Source organism: Chiloscyllium plagiosum, unplaced genomic scaffold (assembly GCF_037043375.1).
Source record: "Chiloscyllium plagiosum isolate Xiang-an unplaced genomic scaffold, Cpla_swu_hap1 HiC_scaffold_31, whole genome shotgun sequence".
NCBI classification, from domain to species: domain Eukaryota; kingdom Metazoa; phylum Chordata; class Chondrichthyes; order Orectolobiformes; family Hemiscylliidae; genus Chiloscyllium; species Chiloscyllium plagiosum.
Window position 1 is genome coordinate 21,285,173 of NW_028270169.1, and position 19,057 is coordinate 21,304,229.

Below are 19,057 nucleotides of genomic sequence, written 5' to 3' on the forward strand. Positions count from 1 at the left end.
GGGAATCTAATCTAATTTCCCAGGTGGTCATTAACCATTTCATTCAATCAACTTGGTGCTTTGAGGTGACATTCAATTCCTGGGCAGAAAGTTTTGAGCTAAGGTTAGGAACATGTTAACAGTTATCAATACAAAATACTGTTCATGAGGGCTTCCCTCCCTAACACATGGTAAACTTGTTTGTATTCAAAGGAAACTTCTAAGGGATAATAAAATTACTTGGCTTACTGTTGAATCTTTTGGATGTTTCTGGCTGAAAAGAGACCAGCAACCTATTAAGTCTTGATCAGCTAATGAATTTTGAATTTAGAAGTTGGAATATTGTAATTTAGAGCAACATGGAAAACTACTTTTACCATGTATGTTATGAAGAGAGGAATGTGACAGCATTTTGGGTTCTTAACTAAGTCAAGAGTCACATGTTGCCAAGTTGTAGTCCAACCGATTTATTTAAAGATGCCAGCATTCGGAGCGCTGCTGCTTCAGGTGAAGTGGACAGTGGCGTACAGGCACAGAACATGTAGGCAGAAAGATAATTCCAGTTTGTTGAGAATATCAACAGGCAAGCACAAATGTGAGTAGAGTATCGACAGGCTGAATAGCAAGTCTTTGCAGGTATTCGAGCGTCAACAGATTAATACAAATGGTGTGAGTCAAGTGTCGACAGCTGAATAGCAAGTGAAGGATTTCTCTGCCTTAATTAAGCATTTCATAGGCCATCCCTTCACTTGGTTTTCAGCTTACGATGTTTTACTCTCACTGTTTGTTTGTATTAATCTGTTGACATTCTTGACTAGCTGCAGAGACTTATTATTCAACCTGTCGACACTGTACTCACGTTATTTGTACTTACCTGTTGATATTCTCAACTACCTGGACTACCTTCCCATTATCTCTCCACCAATATAGTTTTTGTGCCTGTGAGCCTCCCTCCACTTCATCAAGCTTATTTTAAATAAATCTGTTGAACCAAAACCAGGTGTTATGTGACTTTTGACCCCAGCCCAACACTGGCATCTCCACATCATGGGTTCTTAACTGATCTATCTCACTGTTTATCACTGAATTGGATGATTCTTTGAGTGGCTTCAACCTCCAGTGCAGATTGGAGCCAAACAGTCTTTTCACGGAATGCTCATAGTGCTCACTGTTGGTAGTTGCATCAAATTTGAAACAGACACTTGAGTTTTGATTTTGATGGTAAAGCAGTTCAAAGTGGCAGTTTTAGTTTGTTTAACTTCAGTGAAATTAAACAAACTAAAACACTTTGGATGAAGAATGGTGAGATGTTCCTACATCTATTGGATGCAAGTCTTCAACTAGGCCATAACCCTACTATAAAAGTCTATAACACTCAGTTGTGACGTAAACAAGAAAGATAAAGGCCTGAATGTTCTTTTTCAATAAGCACTCTCATTTGAGTTTGGGGCAAATGCATATTTTTTGGCTTCCATTGAGTACTTTCAGTAAATAACCTTTTTATGAATGCTTAGTAATGTGTCAGAAACTCAAACTAAAATGTTTGATTTTGGAGGATTGTAGCAATTTAAGAGTAATTCTATATGCTATGCAACAGGGGCTTTTTTTTGTTCTGAATACTTTACCTATGTAAGCTATTTAGAACAATAAAAGGAAAAATTTTAATGCCCTGTCATTCAAACTTAAGATAGAAACCAAGCGAGAGAAAAATTTTGAAGGAAGTGAGAAATTGAATCTAAATACTTAGTGAGTTAGATGTGGGGAATATATATACTACATGTGCACTTGCTGCTAAAAGAATAACTGGTGGCAAGAAGTGATTATTTTCTGTAGTAACAAAAAAGTGATACAATTTTATAACTCAAATCTTTGTTTTAGGAAAGTATTATATAATTTTACCTATAGAAGAAAGTTATCGACATTCTTGGGTGACTTCATAAAGAGCTTCAGTTTATAGTTATCAGCCTAATCCCAGTTTTAGGTTATGACAATTCTTTGGAATCTTAGCTTTCATGTGCTGCCAAATTTGAAAGAAATAATTAATTCCATCCATATCCAATTCAATTTTACATTCTCACCTCTTGTCCTAAAAAGCCCTCTCTGAACTCCATGTTCCTAGTAAATAATTTTGTGCTGTAGGATAAAATAGTGATTACTTTTCACTGCAAGTTTATCAAGGGACAGTTTGCAGTCAATTAAGAATATATCCGTGATTTGTGCAAAGCTTCAATAATTTGTGTAAATTAAGAAAGGGATTTCCTATTTCTCCATTATCAAATATCTCTAATCAGTAAACTTGAATTTGAAAACCAATAAGAAATCGGTTACTGGTGCTCAGTATTAATTTTATATTCTGTTTATACAAACAAAAAAGTGATGGACAAAAATATAAATTTAGTTTGTGTGTGTAATTTTTGTTTTTCTAAGCATGTAATAATGCCACAAAAAGACAATTTCTCTGAAGTCAATAAATTGAAAAGGAACTTCTCATTGTTGACTTCTCATACTTCTGTGACCACAGTCTAAATGCACTGAAGTGCAGTGGGTCACATGGACACCCCTGCTGTGCAGATGCAGGATCAGCATAGCAAACATTCTTCTGAGAGTAAAGCGTACACTTACTGAAGACATTTGTCAAACAATAAAGCCAAACAGAAGTGAAGCCACTAAAGAAGCCAAAGAATAATCCCCTCAGCTGTCTTCCTGATTGTGCCATGTGACTTCATGTCATGCTGGCAGCTCACTCTACTAGCCAAATCAACAGATGTATGGAGAACTGCATGCTGGGAAAGCAGCAGTTGTTCTTCAACAACAGTGTCCTTTGTAAAAAGCCACACTGCAAAAAGATACAACAGTGTGACATCATCTTATCCGAAGAACATTACTGTTCTTGATTTTACTGTGTTCAGAATCCTTCTCCCCCCCCCCCCCCCCCCATCATTTTAAATTCATACTGTGATCATATTGTCTATTGTTCAGTAAAATGCCCTGAAATGTTTCAGAATTTATTTTTATTAATAGTGAGTACAACTCTTATATTCGATGCATTTTGTCAGCAGCATTGTATAGTCTGGTAAATGCCATATAGCAAGTTTTTTTTTGATGAATAACAGTTGCTGTATAGAAAGAAGTTTCAGTTATCATCGTGCCCTTTGTGTACACAAAGAATGAAGTTATATTACTAACTAGATCTTGTATTTTGTGTGGTTTAAGATTTGGAAAATATTAAAAAGGGAGAAATATTAAATGTAATTTGCAAAATTGTGGACCTCCATAAATGTGTATGCTATTTAAGGAATCTGTTAACATTATTGTGTTGCTTCTGTTACAGATGTTGGATGTAATTGAAATTTAGATATTTTGACTAAGGTGGATGCATTTAAGCTGTTTTCCGATGCATCCAAAAAACATGCCACTATTAACATGACCAATTGATTAGTTTTATTTTTGCCAAGAAGAGATCGTCATAGTCGATTTACCTTAAATCGTGGCTTTACTCTACTCATGAGCTTTCCATCCTACAGTGAATGCCTAATTCTAAGACCTCAGTTTGATTAAACTTTTATCCTTTCACAGGATGAGTGTTGCTGGCTAGATGTTAATGTTTATTGCTCATTCCAAATGGCCTTTGAGAAGGTGCTACTGATCAGGTTTCTTGATTGATTGCAACCCATGTGGTCGAGATCAGTGGTTCCCAACATTTTCAGTATCAAGGCACACTTCAGTGAAACACCATTCCATGGCGCAACGACTTTTCAGCTGATTTCGTTGCTCATAAACTTCACATTTACATGAATTTGCTACAGTTGTGGCCTTAATAGAGAAGTTTCTAATATAGTGCATACAACAAGCTAAAGAAGAATCCGAAGCTTTAATGTTTCAAATCCACGAGAAAAAATACACCATCTTCAACTGTAAGTGCAGACACAATTTCAAAGTCTGCTCAACTCAACTATTTGCCAACAGGTAAGGGGAAAGCAACATCTCCTGTCCATAAAAATCCAAAGGTCAGACACTCTTATTGTACTGTCTCTGAATAATTCTTGCTTTTTTTTTGGCTTCAGATATTTCATTGACTGCATTAACAGAGGAAGTTCTTCTTTTGACAAGAAACCTATCTATTTTTTCTTCGAATCTAATCTAGCACTTAGATCAGTGACCCAACGAAAAGAAAATTGTGGCGATATGTACAGGCAGACAGGCCAGTTCAGCAGTGGTTCAGTTGCGCAGCGATACAATCCTCAACGATTGTGCATGCACAGACCAAATTTGTAAACTTGCGGATTTTCCATCATCCAAATGTGCAGTATCAAATCCTCGTGCGTGGTATGGGAAGTCAATTTGAAGCGGCGCTTTTTCTCAACAATTTGGCAGTGCATGGACTTCTCACAGAACACCTCTGTTGCCTTCTCTGATCTTGTTCCATCCACAGGACTGTTAGAAAGGAAGCTTTAGGATTTTGATCCAAAGGTAGTGGAGGAATGATGTAGTAGTTCCAAGTCAAGATGACAAAGGGCTTAGAAGGGAGCTTGCAGACTGTGGTGTCCCTTTGCATCTACTGTAGTTCTTCGTGGTAGTAAAGGTGAGGGATTTAGGTGCTGTCAGTGGAATTTGAGTTGTGCAGTGCGCCTTCAGTGCATTTTTCTTGTAGATGGCAAACACTGCAATCACTGTGTCTGTGGTGAAAGGAGTGAATGTTGAAGTCCGACTGATGGGATGCCAGTTAAGCATACTGCTTTATCCTGGGACAATATCAAGCTGCTTAAATGCTATTGGTGCTGCACTCAACCTGGCAAATTGAAAGTATCCCATTACACCCCTAACTTGTGCCTGGCAGATGGTCAACATAAGTTGTTCATTGCAGCATTCCTATTCTCTGGCCTGTAGTTGTTGCCCTATTAATTATATAGCTGGTCAGTGATAAGCCCCCCAGAATGTTAAGAGTGAAGATGGCATTCAGTAGTATTACTATCAAGGGAAGATATTTAGATTCTCTAGTTGAAGGTGTCATTGCCTGGGATTTGAGTGGCAAGAATGTTTCAATATTGGAGGAGTCTCAAATAATGCTAAACCTCATGCAATTAGATTAGTATAGGTTACTTAGTGTGGAAACAGGCCCTTCGGCCCAACAAGTCCGCACCGACCTGCTGAAGCGCAACCCACTCAGACCCATTCTCCTACATTTACTCTTTCACCTAACACTACGAGCAATTTAGCACGGCCAATTTACCTAACCTGCACATTTTTTGGATTGTGGGAGGAAACTGGAGCACCCGGAAGAAACCCATGCAGACACTGGGAGAATGTGCAAACTCCACACAGTCGCCTGAGGTGGGAATTGAACCCGAGTCTCTGGTGCTGTGAGGCAGCAATGCTGTGCCACCGTGCCGCTTTAATTGTTAATGAACATACCAGTTTCTGATTTAATGATGGAGATGAGGTCATTGAAACAAGTATTGATGGTTGGGCCCATGAGACTACTCAGGAAGTTCTGCAGAGATGGATCTGAGATGATTGACCTCCAACAACCACAATCAGCTTCTTTTTGTGCTCTGTATGAACCCAGTGTGAGTTTTTGCCTGATGACTCCAGATTAATTGGGGGTGCTTGATGCCACAATAGGTCAAATGCTGCTTTGGTGTTAGAGCAGTCACCCCCACGTCCCCTCTTGTTTCAGCCTTATTAACCATTTTTGGACCATATCTGTGATGAGGTCAGGAACTAAATCACCAGGTAGGTGTCACTTGATAATACTGTATACCACATCTTCCAAAGTTTCCTGATGTTTGTGAATGTACTTACCGGAAAGTATAATTAGCAGGTTGGATTTATCCTGTGTTTGTGGACAAAACATGTCTGAGCCATTTCCTGTGTTTCAGGTAAATGTGTTTCTGTACTGAAACAGCTAGGCTAGAAATGCAACTAGTTCGAGAGCACAAGTCTTATTGTTGAGGTGTTGTTAGTATCCATAACTTTTGCAGTACTATGTGCCTTCACCCATTTCTTATATTTGAAATGAATCAGGTTGGCTGAAAGCTAATATTTGTGATACTGGGAGACCTCAGGAGGAGACCAAGATGAATCATCTCCTTGAGACCTCTGGGTGAAGGTGATTGCAACTGCTTAGGCTTTGTTTTTTGCACTGATCACTAGATGTCCATCATTGAGAATGAAGTTATTTATGGAGCTTCCTCCTTTAGTTATCATTATCTCTCTTTATATGTTTAACTACTAACATTCACAATTGAATGTGCCAGGGTAACAGAACTTAGATCTGATCTGTTGGTTGTGCGATTGTTTAGCTCTGTCTGTCCTATACTGCTCATATTGTGGCATTTGGATAGTCCTAGACTGTAGTTCTATCAGTTGAGACTTCATTTTTAGTTATGCATGTTGTTGCTCCTGACATATCTTCCAGTGTTCCTCATTGAACTAAGGTTGATGTTCTTAGCTTGATTGCAATGATAGAGTAGCGTATATGCCAGGATATGAGTTTATGGATTGTGGTTCAGTAAAATCCTGCTACTGATGGTCTAATGAATGTCCAGTTTCGCATTTCTAGATAAGTATGAAATCTATTTTGCATGTAGATAGTACCACACAAAACAATAGAGGGCATTTCAGTGTGAAGACAGGACTTTGTTTCCATAAGGATTGTGTAGTAGTTACTCCTACCAATTCTGTCATGAACAGATGCATCTGCAACAGGTAGATTTGTTGGGTCCTTTTTCCTGAGATCCTTGCATACTTGATGCAACTGCAGACGTTCTGTGAATGACTAAAATTTTATTAAGCACAGTGCAGAACAAACTTTCTGGAGGAACTTTAACATACACTTCGCCGGGCTTGCGGAGACGTGTCAAAGATCTCTCTGAACAAAGGGACAGTTCTTCCTTTATACAAAATCTTTACATCACAGTCAGTAATGCCAACAAGACAACCCCACAGTCACATGCCACTCAAGACACAATGCAGTGACCACATCATTTCCAGAAACAATATAATGTAAATCATGCCTTAATGGTCAAATCTGTTATGAATGTTTTTAAACTGTAGGAAGTAGTCAAAATTCCAACTGTATTGTGCTTATTGATCTCTGAATAGGATGATGCAATTTTTTTACTCTGAATAACTAGGAAATGGCCATGCAAGTGGCACTGGCGAGGGATGGGAATGTAAATTCCTTACAATCTACCTGTAAGTCAGAGGCATCCCACCCTAGCCTCGGGACATCCAATTTCCTGCAAGTCAGCTGAGCAAATTAACTCTTTGATAGCTCAGATTTCTGTGAACAAGGTCAAAGATTTGTTGTCTTCCTTACTACCTAACAAAGGCTCAAAATAATTGGCTAGAAACATCACTCAAGCTTCAATATCTCCTTGAAGGCAAGAGTTTTAGCCTCTACCTGTTGTTGTAAGTTACTGAAATCCTTTTGGGGTCTTATGCTAGTTGTAGTGTCATTACCTCTGGGCCAGAAGGTCTGGGTTCAAGTCCCACTTGTCTTGGAGGTGGACCACAGCATGTCTGAGCAGGTTGATTAAAATAATTAGCATCTATGTCTTTTCGGACTCACCTAGTTCAGTGATCAGTAATTCTGTGAAGTAAATGTTGGTGATGGGCTTTGAAGACCCCCATCTAGAGTATGTCAACTCCCTCACAATTGTAAACAAAAGTGTTAACATCATTTAGGGCCTATCTTGCAATGGAACAGGATACACTCCGGAATGGTGATGGTGGCATCTGGGACATTAAAGTATGACTGCATGTCAGATGGATATTTGACTGGCCTAGACACAAGGTCCCAGACATCAGTAAGGAGGATTTCAAAGTCCTTGTCAGAGGTGCATCATTGTACCTGGTACTAGTTTGATACAGTGTGGTCAGGCCAGTTTCATTCCTTTTTAACTCTGTTGCAGTTTGCTACAACTCAGTGGCTTGCTAGACCATTTAAAGGGCATTTGAGTAAATCATAAATACGAAAGATTGGTTACTTTGAGGGATTGTTTTTCTGCTTAATTCAATGATTAAATTTTTTTTAAAAACTGGTGCTGGAAATCAGAAACAAAAACAGATATTGCTGGAAAAACTCAGGTCTGGCATCATTTGTAGAGAGAAATCAATTTAAAATCAGTCAACTCTCTCCACAGTTGTTGCCAGACTTGCTGCGTTATTCCAGCAGTTTGTTTTTGTTTGTGATTAAATGATGGTTTAATTTAGATTGAGCTATATTCTGCAAGAGGTCTCCTTGTTTGTCAGCTGGGCAAAGCATTTCCACCCAGGACCCAACAACTGGCAATAGTAACCTGCACCAAGAAAATGGGGGGGAGGGGGGTATTATTGAAGTCAGTGATTCGTGTTTGAGATGCTGGTCCATGAATATAGTGAGAGCGCGAATTGGCTTTGGTCGTGCTGTTTCCCATATTGTCAAATAAACTGCCACAATTTACTGTGCAAGATCATTGTCACATTAAAAGGTTCACATACCTTAGGAAGTAGAAAGGAACCATTTTCAGAGTGGGTTTTTAAAAGCTGAGAATATACAGACAGATTTAAGAAATAGACTGGGAAATTCGATTATTAAAAATGCTAAAAAGTTGACACTGATGTTGAATCATTATATAATTTAAGTATTCAATTCAAAACATTGTTAGCAGTCAAAAATGTTGTGCATCTGTTGTGTTGAAAAACATTTAGTATTTAGTTGAGCCATATGAGAAAAGTGCAAAAACATGGCAAAAAGATTTATCCCTTATAGAGGGCTTCCCAAATTGGGAACCAGCACCCCAGGTGGGATTGTGATCTGAAATTTTGGGTTTGTGAACTGTGAAGAAGCAATGGCTGTCACGGAACTGTATGAATTCATAAGTTGTTTTTGTGCTCTAGAAGAGAGACCACAACCCAGTCTTTCAAGTTTCCTCTTCTCCAACCCCTGTCCAATCCCCCTCCCCAGTTCTCAGGGGTGGTGACAAATTTCAAGAGTCAAAATGGGAACACAGTATAAGAATCATAGTCACACAGTATGGAAACAGGCCTTCAGCTAAACTGGTCCATGCTGCACTACCTTTTACCTTTGGTTAATGAAATTTTATTAATTTAAGGTTTAAAGTTAATAGTTGATCGCACATCAGCTGCTGACTGTGGAGTTGATCAAATGAATGTAAGACTGTGATTGTGCAACTCTGACTCTGTTCTCTCCTGATAAGTGTGAACATCATGTCAAGACTTTTAGAGCTTTCCCTTTCCTTCCTTCTGTTTCCGTTTTTCTTTGTGAACACCCCCACCCTGTACAACATCCTGTGGGAAACGAAATTCCATCTATATTCTCACTTCTCCTTAATATCTTGAAATTCAAATGAATCAGCTCAATTATCTAAATTTCTGTGAAAACAGCGCTAGTTTGTGTAATCACTCTTAATTTTGGAGTAACTTAACATTGCTTTCGTTTCATGCTCAGTATATCCTTCCAAATTTGTAATGTTAAGAAATGTAAACAATATGTGGTCTAACCAAAACATCATATAGCTATTGTGTAAGTTTGAACCCTTTGCATTCTAGTTCTGTAGATATAAAGGTCGGGATTCCATTAAATGTTTTGATTTCCTTGTACTTGGCCAAGTCTGCTTTGAGCATTATCCATTCAGAAAGTACTCTGACCTATCCTTTTTCGGTCCAAAGTGAATGATCTCTCACTTGAGTGCATAGAAATCCATTGGTCGTAATTTTACCAAATCACTAATATTGTTTTGATTTTATGTTTCCATCTGCATTGCTTACAATGCCACCTCTCTTTGTGCCATTGTTCTCTTTCCAATATATACATACACCAATTAAATAAGCAATTTTCTATGTTCTCTTTACTATAAAATAAAGCCATGTAGCAATGTACCTGATCCACTGTTTTGGCTTGACTCATCTTTGGTGAGATTGAAGAACCACATGCTTGAATGGCACAAATATGGAACAGTTCTGGTCACAAGATGCATCCCTTGGTTATATTCCTTTGCAAATATATGCCACAGTGGCAGCTTTCATAAAAGTAAGACACTCAGACTGCTTAGAGAAGTTATTGATGCAATTAAATCAGAAAAGATAAAGGACTCCCAGCATTGGGAATGAGAGGTGTTGCTAATTTTCCTGTGGTTTTGCGTTTTAGTTTACTTTTTCCTTTATTGTTGTTGTCCTTATTTTCTAAGAGATTTGTCTCTCATTTCATATTTGCCTGGAAAGAAACATTGTGGTGAAATAAGAAAAAAAATTCAGTAACATGGGAGAAGAAGTTATTAGATCAGATAAACCACGCCTTTGATCTTAACTATGTTTATCTTTCTAATTTCTTTATGAAAATATATCTTGATGAACAAGTAAGTGTTCCATCAGGAGTTGGGGTAAATTAATATAGATATGAGTACTCAGGTTATTAAAAGCAAGCTCACAAGTACAAAGTGTTCAAAAAGAAACATGTTGTCTTATCAAAGAACTTTGACTCAATATTTAAAACAAAGAAAGTTTACAGATCAAGCCTTTTTACAATATTGTAGCAGTTCTGGATATCTTCCCTTCAAAAAGATATTACTGGAAAGATGTCGAGGATGAATTAATTGAACAATGCACCTGGCGAAATTGGATACAGTGAAATGATTTACTTAAGGTATTTAAGGTAAACTGTCAGGGTGGAACGGCTATGTTTTTGCCTTGTTAGAGTAATCCAGAATATTATCATAGAAATTGAGGCGATCCACTATAATAAATGCAGGGCTTTTTTCCACACAAGTAGTATTAAAGTTTCGTAACTACCCCAATAGATCATAGTCAAGGTCATTTGACATATTTACAAGCAAAAAGATTCTTGATTCACTCAATTGCTGCCCCCTTCCTGTGTTCCTCATGGTTTTTAACATGAAAATGTTTGTGTGGAATAACTGACTGCAACAAATATATAATGCTTTTAGAGGCATTCCTAGATCTTATACAGCAGTTATTTATACTTGAAATTTATATTTGTTATAAGTAGTTGCAGAAAATCAAAAAGACAATGGTAACCTTTATATCTAGAGGACTAGAATTAATTTATTGTTGTCACGTGCCGCGATACAGTGAAAAGTATTGTTTTGTGTGCTATGCAGGCAGATCATGCCCTACGTATTGCATTAGGTAGCAGAATAGAGTGCAGAATATACTGTTACAGCCGCGGAGAAGTTGTAGAGAGATCGATCGATCCAAATTAACATTTGAGAGGTCTGTTCAGCAGTCTGAGAACAGCAGAGAAGAAGCTGTTCTTGAATCTATTCATACGGGGATTCAAGCTTTTATATCTTCACAACGGAAGAGGATAGAAGAGAATATAACCGGGATGGAAGGGGTCTGATTATCTTGGTTGTTTTCCCAAGGCAGCGGGAAGCATAGATGAAGTCAATGGATGGAAATCTAGTTTGCATGATGGACTGAGCTGTATTCAGGATACAAGGAGGTAGCAGTCAATCTTTAGCTCTTTAAAGCCATGGTTAAATCACACAAATACCGTAATCAATTTCATGCAGTACACCTTTGGAAACACTTCTTTGTCTTGATACATGTGCGGAATGGTACAAGGATTTTAAGGGTTACCTTATGACAAGAAGTTAGTCTCAAGTTATAACATAGTATTGTTCTGATTAGCTTTGGGGATATTAAGTGGAACAGAGTGTAGTTAGGAACAATCTTCACTGGTTTGGGAATGTCCACCTTTGGGAGTTGGAATGCAGTGTGAATGAATTGTCTTAAAATTTGAACATTTCAAGACTGAAATCGAAAATACTTCACACAAGTGGGTGGTAAAAGTTCAAAATATTCTGTAACAAATGACAATTGATTGATCAATTGCTAGATTTTTGTTATCCAAAGATATTTAAGAATATGAGGCAAAGGTAGTAATTGCAGATCAGCTACGATCTCATAGATGGTGGAATTGACATACTAGACTACTCTTGCACCTGTATTCCTTTTGACTAAATTATTCAGTTTGAATAGCGACTAAACCTACATAGTTTATGTTTATACAATTTCAAAGTTATCAGATCCTGTGGGGTTCAAATTCTGGCTAACTTGTGATCTAATGGCAAGTTAGGTTAGATTCCCTACAGTGTGGAAACAGGCCCTTCGGCCCAACCAGTCCACACCAACCCTCCGAAGAGTAACCCACCCAGACCCATTTCCCCCTGACTAATGCACCTAGCACTCTGGGCAATTTAGCATGGCCAATTCATCTGACCTGCACATCTTTGGACTGTGGGAGGAAACCGGAACACCCGGAGGAAACCCACACAGATACAAGAAGAATGTTCAAACTCCACACACAGTCGTCCAAGGCTGAGAATCGAACCTTGGACCCTGGTGCTGTGAGCCACTGTGTCGCCCATGAAGAAAATTTGTTTCTTTTTATTTGTTTTGCTTGTTGCAAATAAGGCAAGATTCTATATTTCTGTATTCTGTTAGAAATATACTTTTTTCCCTTTTCTTTTCACCTTGAATCTAAAAATTGATATTAATCTCTCCTGCTATGTTGTCACTATTGTGCCTGCCTACTTTTGGCATTGCTCTGTGCTTGATGAAGACGTAAAATATAAACGATCATGACATAATGTGTTCCCGTGACAGTAAAGACTTTTGGTCCATATTGCCATATTACAAGTGTGTTGATGAATTTGTATGACTGGAATTTTACTAAGTATGACTATTTTGAAAACTTTCCAATGAAATATTCAGACTTAGTCATTGCAATATCTCATTACTTTAATTCATAGCTTCCTCTTAAGAACATTCTCATTCAAAGTGTCGTCATGTTTCAACCACCACCACCCCCGCCCCCGTCAAACAGAATGCACAGACACAATGTTTGCCTCCTTCATCTTTATTCTGGGTCCCGGAGGGAGAGAGAATGGTTGCCCATGTGCACAGGGGTGAGAGTTCATGGTCTTCCCTGAAACAGCCGTTTGTCAAGGAATTATGTAGTCATTTTACAGGGAGGAGCAGCCAGATAAGGCAACATACATATTGATTGGGTGACTGTTACAATCAGCGAGTGTCAATAGTAAAGATTAAACCATCTGCTACACAATGAATAACTGGCTTCACAATGAATACTTTTCACCTTATTAAATTAACCTCGCATACTGAATGCTTCTAATATTGTTAAATGGCTTGATATAATGTCTGCTTTTCCACCTTGTTAGCTCATTACTCTTGCCTCCAGCACCCTATTGTTAACTGCAAGTTATGAGTCATGCTCAGCTGAGCCTCTTGTTTAAAAAAACTCAGAACTTAACTCTTTTCCTGCCTGCTTATACCTTATGCACATTCTCATTACACATTCTCAGGATTTGCAAATTCAATAATTTGCAATTTTTATTTTTCAGTTGCTCATGTTCAAGAGACCTCATTCATGCAGAGGCATCAAGAATTAAGGCATTGTGAACACAGATAGTCAGACGGCTAACCACACAGTAGGATGCCATCAACCAACAGAGCAGGAAGCCTAAAGGACCCAGAAATAGCTGAACTGTTCTACAGAGACGATCCTGAAAAGCTGTTTGTGGATTTACGAGAAATTGGCCATGGCAGCTTTGGAGCAGTTTATTTTGTAAGTATGTTATTGTAAAAGAATGAAGTTAGGCACTTTTTCATTCTGGACAAAAGTTATGTATTTCTTTTAATTACTGTCTTGCACTTCATTTTTTAAGAAAAGCTGTTGTATGGTCTTGCCATCTGAATTATTTTGCCTTGTTTATCCATCCTTATGTAGAGAGTGAGGACTGCAGATGCTGGAGATCAGAGTCGAGAGTGTGGTGCTGGAAAAGCACAGCAGGTCAGGTAGCATCCAAGGGGCAGGTGAATCGACATTTCTGTTTGATTCTCCTGCTCCTCGGATGCTGCCTGACCTGCTGTGCTTTTCCAGCACCGCACTCATGACTTTACCCAGCCTTATGGCTATTATGTGCTAAAATTAATGCTTTTTAAAACCAAACACCTGTTTTAACATGTTAAGACACACATACATAGCAGGTAGGACTTAAACCCAGGCCTTCTAGTTTTAATGCATGCGCTAAGGTGGCTCTAATTGTAAAAACCGAAAGAACTGCAGATGTTGTAAATCAGAAACAAAACAGAAGTTCTTGGAAAAGCTCAGCGGGTCTGTGAAGAGAAATCAAAGGTAACATTTTGGTTCTGGTTCTGAGGAAGGATCAGCAAACCTGAAACATAATAACTGCGATTCCTCTTCACATGCTGCCAGACCTGCTGAGCTTTTCCAGCAGCTTCTGGTTTGGCTCTAATTGTGCCACCTTTATATTTATAGTTGAAATATATTAGCTTACTAAAGCAGACAGAAAATCCTATGAAGTATCCAGCTCCTCAATGTTCTTAATATCCTGCTCGCATCAGTAGACACTTTCACTTCCAATAATTAAAGCATGTTCTTGAAGTACAGTTTTAATTCTCTTCCTGTAGAATGTAATTTGCCCTGTCTCTGAAATTCTAGTTGTTATTTGGATATTAGCCTCAAATCCTTGTTAGCTTTCATTAAGTAAGTTATGTAAATAATTTGATTTGTTACTGCAGAAACTTTTCTATCTAACAACCTTTTTTGTTTTTTGTGGAAATCTCAATGAAATTTTCACCCTACTAACTTTATGTATATCAGAAGGCATGCATGCTTACTGTTGATTCATACTTCATTGTACAGGCCATCAACAAATTCTGCAGTTCAAAAGTATTAAGAAAAATATTCCTTTATGAAAGGCTATGGTTGTGGTGAGGGAGAAAAAAAGCCAAAGGCTTGCCTTTTTTTTGGTGAAGGCTCCCACATTGCTATGTTTGGAATAAGTATCAGTGCTTATTTGGCAGGGACAGCATTTAAAACTGAAAATAAATTCTTTATTTTTCTCATATGAAAAGAAAAAGGTGAACATGGATTTCATGTAACAAGGTTGTTTTGAGATAAGACTGCAAGTTGTTTGAAAAGATTGTTACAACAAGCCACTGTGTGCAGGCAGCAGTTGAGTAGAATTCAGTGTTAAATGGTATAATAATTAATGACTTAATGGATTGCTATCAGCTTTGAGTTTCCAAGTCCAGGACAACACAGATGAGTCTCCCGCTGCATGTGCTTCAACTCAAAGATGAGAAACAATTGGAGAGACACGGTGGGGAGGAAAGATTACCAGAAGTTACACTGTTATAATGGATAGCTAGAGACAGATAGTGGGACATGAGGCAGGAAATCTGACCATTTGAATAGTGAAAGGAAGGCTTAGTTGGGACCCTGCAGAAAATGCATAGGGGTGGAATGATGCCTGAGTATTTGCAAAGATGCCTGAGTATGGTAATATGTAAGTTGTAAATCACAAGTAAAACTGGGAAACATTTTGTTAAGAGAGGAATTTGTCCAATCTTCAGGTTCAAAAGGTCAAATGGTGTGTCAACACCAACAGTTAGAGGGCAGATAGGGAGTTTAAAACGTGTGAGGACCTTGCCAAGAGGTTTTCTGTTGCTTGCACAGAACAGCAAATGAGGATCTCCCTGTCTAGCCCAAATCGGTTTCAAAGATTAGCCCCTATCTGATCAAAAGTATTTAATTATGGTTGTTATTTTTGTGTTCGGTACTGCTTTGTTACTTTTATTTTAATATTCAGTATCATTTCTTGAACTTTATAATATTCTACTTTAAATCTTTATAGGCACGAGATGTTCGCACTAATGAAGTGGTGGCTATCAAGAAAATGTCATATAGTGGCAAACAGTCTAATGAGGTGAGCACATTCCAAAAATATGTTTTGAAGAAATTTGAATGCATAATTTCTGCTAGTTGCAATTAAGAAAGAAGCAAGCACATGGGCAGATGGGATCACTAAGTTCTACAGAATGCTGAGAGATGGAAATAGAAGAATTTGCAAGTCAACCATAAGCATTTCTAGAAGCTGTATGTACAGGTAGAGGATTCAGACTGCAAATCTGTTTGGTCTATTTGCTGACAATGAGATAGAAATCAGAGTACTTGTATGAATTTGGACCTGAGCTTTATACTTAGGCCACCAATAGGACATTTTGTTAGAGACATGCCTGAACGGAAATTTGTATTGGTTAGCCAAGTTTGATTTGTATTTTTACGTGTCTTTATTATGTTGCATGTGTAACACTACTTGAAATGTGACACCTACATTGCACGTCAAGTGTAATGTTTTGTACAAAATATGTAGCCACTTTGATTGTGAACTTCACACTTTTCCTACAGTGTCTTGTAGAAATTCCATTAAAAGTAAGAATTTTTATTGTGCATTTTTTGAAAATCAATTGCTGATCAGACTTAGTTTATTGTTAGGCATGTGTAACTTTATGAATGCTAGTTACTTTTCCACTGTACTTTGAAATTGTGAGAGAAATACTTCGGAGCAAGTATGAAAATATCATAGGAGTCCAGTTTAGTGTTTTCAGTTGCATTATTAGAGGAAACTAATTCTGCATTCCAAGTAATTTTTCCATTGAAACTAATGTTCTTTATCACAGCAATGAAATTGACCAAATTCCACTAAATCTTTCAGGCTTAATTATTCTGTCTATCTTTCAATTAATGTGTTGCAGATTTTCTTTAATAACTTAAAACACAGTCCTGCATTAAGGTGAAATCTAGGTATTAAACAAAAGTATAATACTGATTGGCTTATAAAAGGGCTTGCGCGTCATCAGGAAATCTCTTAATACCAGATATTCAGTTAATTGAAGTGTTGTAGAGTAGAAAGTGTTATGTGGAGCATGCCTGCACAAAGGAAATGAGATATATGGCCATTTAATCTGGCATTGTTTGAGAAATAAATCTTGACCGTAACAGGAGACATCCTCACTTTTGTTTGACTTAATGCAAGGGATCTTTTACATCTGCCGGAATCAGCAGATTTAGTTTGTAAGGTTGTAAAAGCAATAATCCCCAGCAATCCAATACAGCATTCAACTATCATTCTGGCATGTGAACTCAAATAAGGTGCTTGAAGCCATAATTTTCTGAATAAGGTAAGTGTGTTGCTAGTGAGCTAAACTGATATTAGCAAAACTGACTTTTTATGAAATGATTTAGTAAAAAATCTTAGAAATTGATAAAAGACTACGAGTCCAATAACTTCCTAAATCCATAATCCTAATTTTTGCAGCTCACTGTGCAATGCTGTACTTTTTTTTTGTTTTCTACGGTTGTGTGGTCTTTCCATGTTATAAATCATTCATCCACTTCAAAGGAATGATGCATTGATGAATTGTGAATTTTAGGAGTAGATTTAATGTCCATCATATATCAGTTTTTTTTTTTGCATGAGACCCTCCAGAAAGAAGCATTAATTTTTTTATACCCTCCATTCAATTCTATTTCCATATATACATAAAATAAATTTCTGATACATATGCTATAAGTAGTCTATTACAAAAACTATGTATACATTATCTCCATGGGTACAAATAATTATCATTTGATGCCTGTGTTGCCTTGTGTAATTTTGTTTTTTTTGGAATCGGACATTGCTCACTTATTTGGACAATGTATTCTGCACCAAAGTAAACCTACCATGATTTACATAATTGCACCGTAACTGAGATTACCTGTTTCAACCTCCATAATGTCACTCCAATTACCCTGGTCTCAGCTCAAACCCTCTTTCATGCTTTTGTTACCTTTTAGACCTGACTACTGAGTTGCAAAATTCTCCGTGGACTTGATTGTGTTGTTGCCTGCTCAGGTGCTTTTTAATATGACTTTCCTTGGAGCAGCAACTGACTTGTCAGAACTACCGCTGGGTGCTTTAGCTAAAATCAGAAACTCAACCTGTGCTGAAAAAAGAGAACACATACTACCAATACATAGTTAAGCTTGGAATAAATAAGTACATGGAAGTGAGATTTTGGCACAGCCTCCATCCAGGAAACTGACTGGGGAAGGGAGCAGAGATGAATATGCTCTTTGTCCAAGTCACAACCCTTTAATTGATTCAGGTAGCAACATGCCTTTTGATTCAGAACTGTTATGTATTAGTTATGTGTAGTTAGTGTTACGTTTCAGATAAATTTTATTAAATAAATAGTTTGGAAAGCTAAGTCATCTAGGTAAAGTTGGAAACAGTTTGATTCAAACATTTTGCACAGTGGGAAAATTAAGCTCTAATATAGCACTGTGATTAATAGTAGTAACTGGTGGTGATGTTCCGAAAGGAACTTGTAACTCTTGAGCTATATTGAAAAAGCTGTGCAAAAGTCAGGTGAAAGACTATAAGAAAAAAGCATTTTTCAAGCTTCAGTCAGTATTTACATTTTCCATTTAATATTCAAATTGACTTGAGCTAGTTAAATCTTCTGTGAGAACAAACAGTGCATATTTTAAATGTTTTTAGTTCAAATTTATACTTACTGTTGTTTGGAGAAGGCATTCACAAATTAAGAGGAATATAACTTCAGAGCAGTTTTCTAAATGTATTCCGAAGCTGCATATTTTCATCATTTTAGCTGAATTTGATAATATTTTTCCTGTTCTTAGTAAAATCAACCAAAATGTAGTTAATACAGCTTAGATCATGACAATGTATTAACAAAGGATATGCAAACTGCTTTTGAATAGGTATCATGTTAGTGCTGTATAATTCCATGTGTACATCTGAACATTAACATAACACAGTACATGTTTTTAAAAAAAAAATTTGCTTTGCATTTCCTGTTTATAACGCTTCCTGCAACATTTTTTTTCTCTCAATAATGGGATTGTCCATCCTTCGTGTGCTTTGCCTGAAGGCAAATCCTGGGCTGTTGTCTGACAGTGCTTTATCCTGAGCTGCTTTTCTTGGCAGTTTCATCAGTGGTTTACTGTTGGCTTCCACAGTCAGGGGAAGGGGAGGAGGTAGGTCCTAAGTCTACCTCAGCCAGAACAGTAATCAAAGTTTGTGAGAACATTAGTAGCTTGGATGCTCATTGTTGTGGTTCTGTTCGCTGAGCTGGGAATTTGTGTTGCAAACGTTTCATCCCCTGTCTCGGTGACATCCTCAGTGCTTGGGAGCCTCCTGTGAAGGGCTTCTGT

At 37.6% G+C, this 19,057-nt stretch overlaps 1 protein-coding gene across 5 annotated transcripts in view; it reads left to right on the top strand.

The window, feature by feature from the left end:
• Positions 1-19,057, top strand: part of taok1a (TAO kinase 1a) — a 178,193-nt gene that overhangs the window by 79,877 nt on the left and 79,259 nt on the right. For all 5 annotated transcript variants that reach the window (XM_087977314.1, XM_087977315.1, XM_043718405.2 and 2 more), the window contains exons 2-3: positions 13,371-13,594; positions 15,690-15,761. In XM_087977314.1, the coding sequence (XP_087833440.1) occupies positions 13,463-13,594; positions 15,690-15,761 (204 nt within the window). In that variant the 5' untranslated portion in view covers positions 13,371-13,462. The remainder of the gene's footprint in view (positions 1-13,370; positions 13,595-15,689; positions 15,762-19,057) is intronic.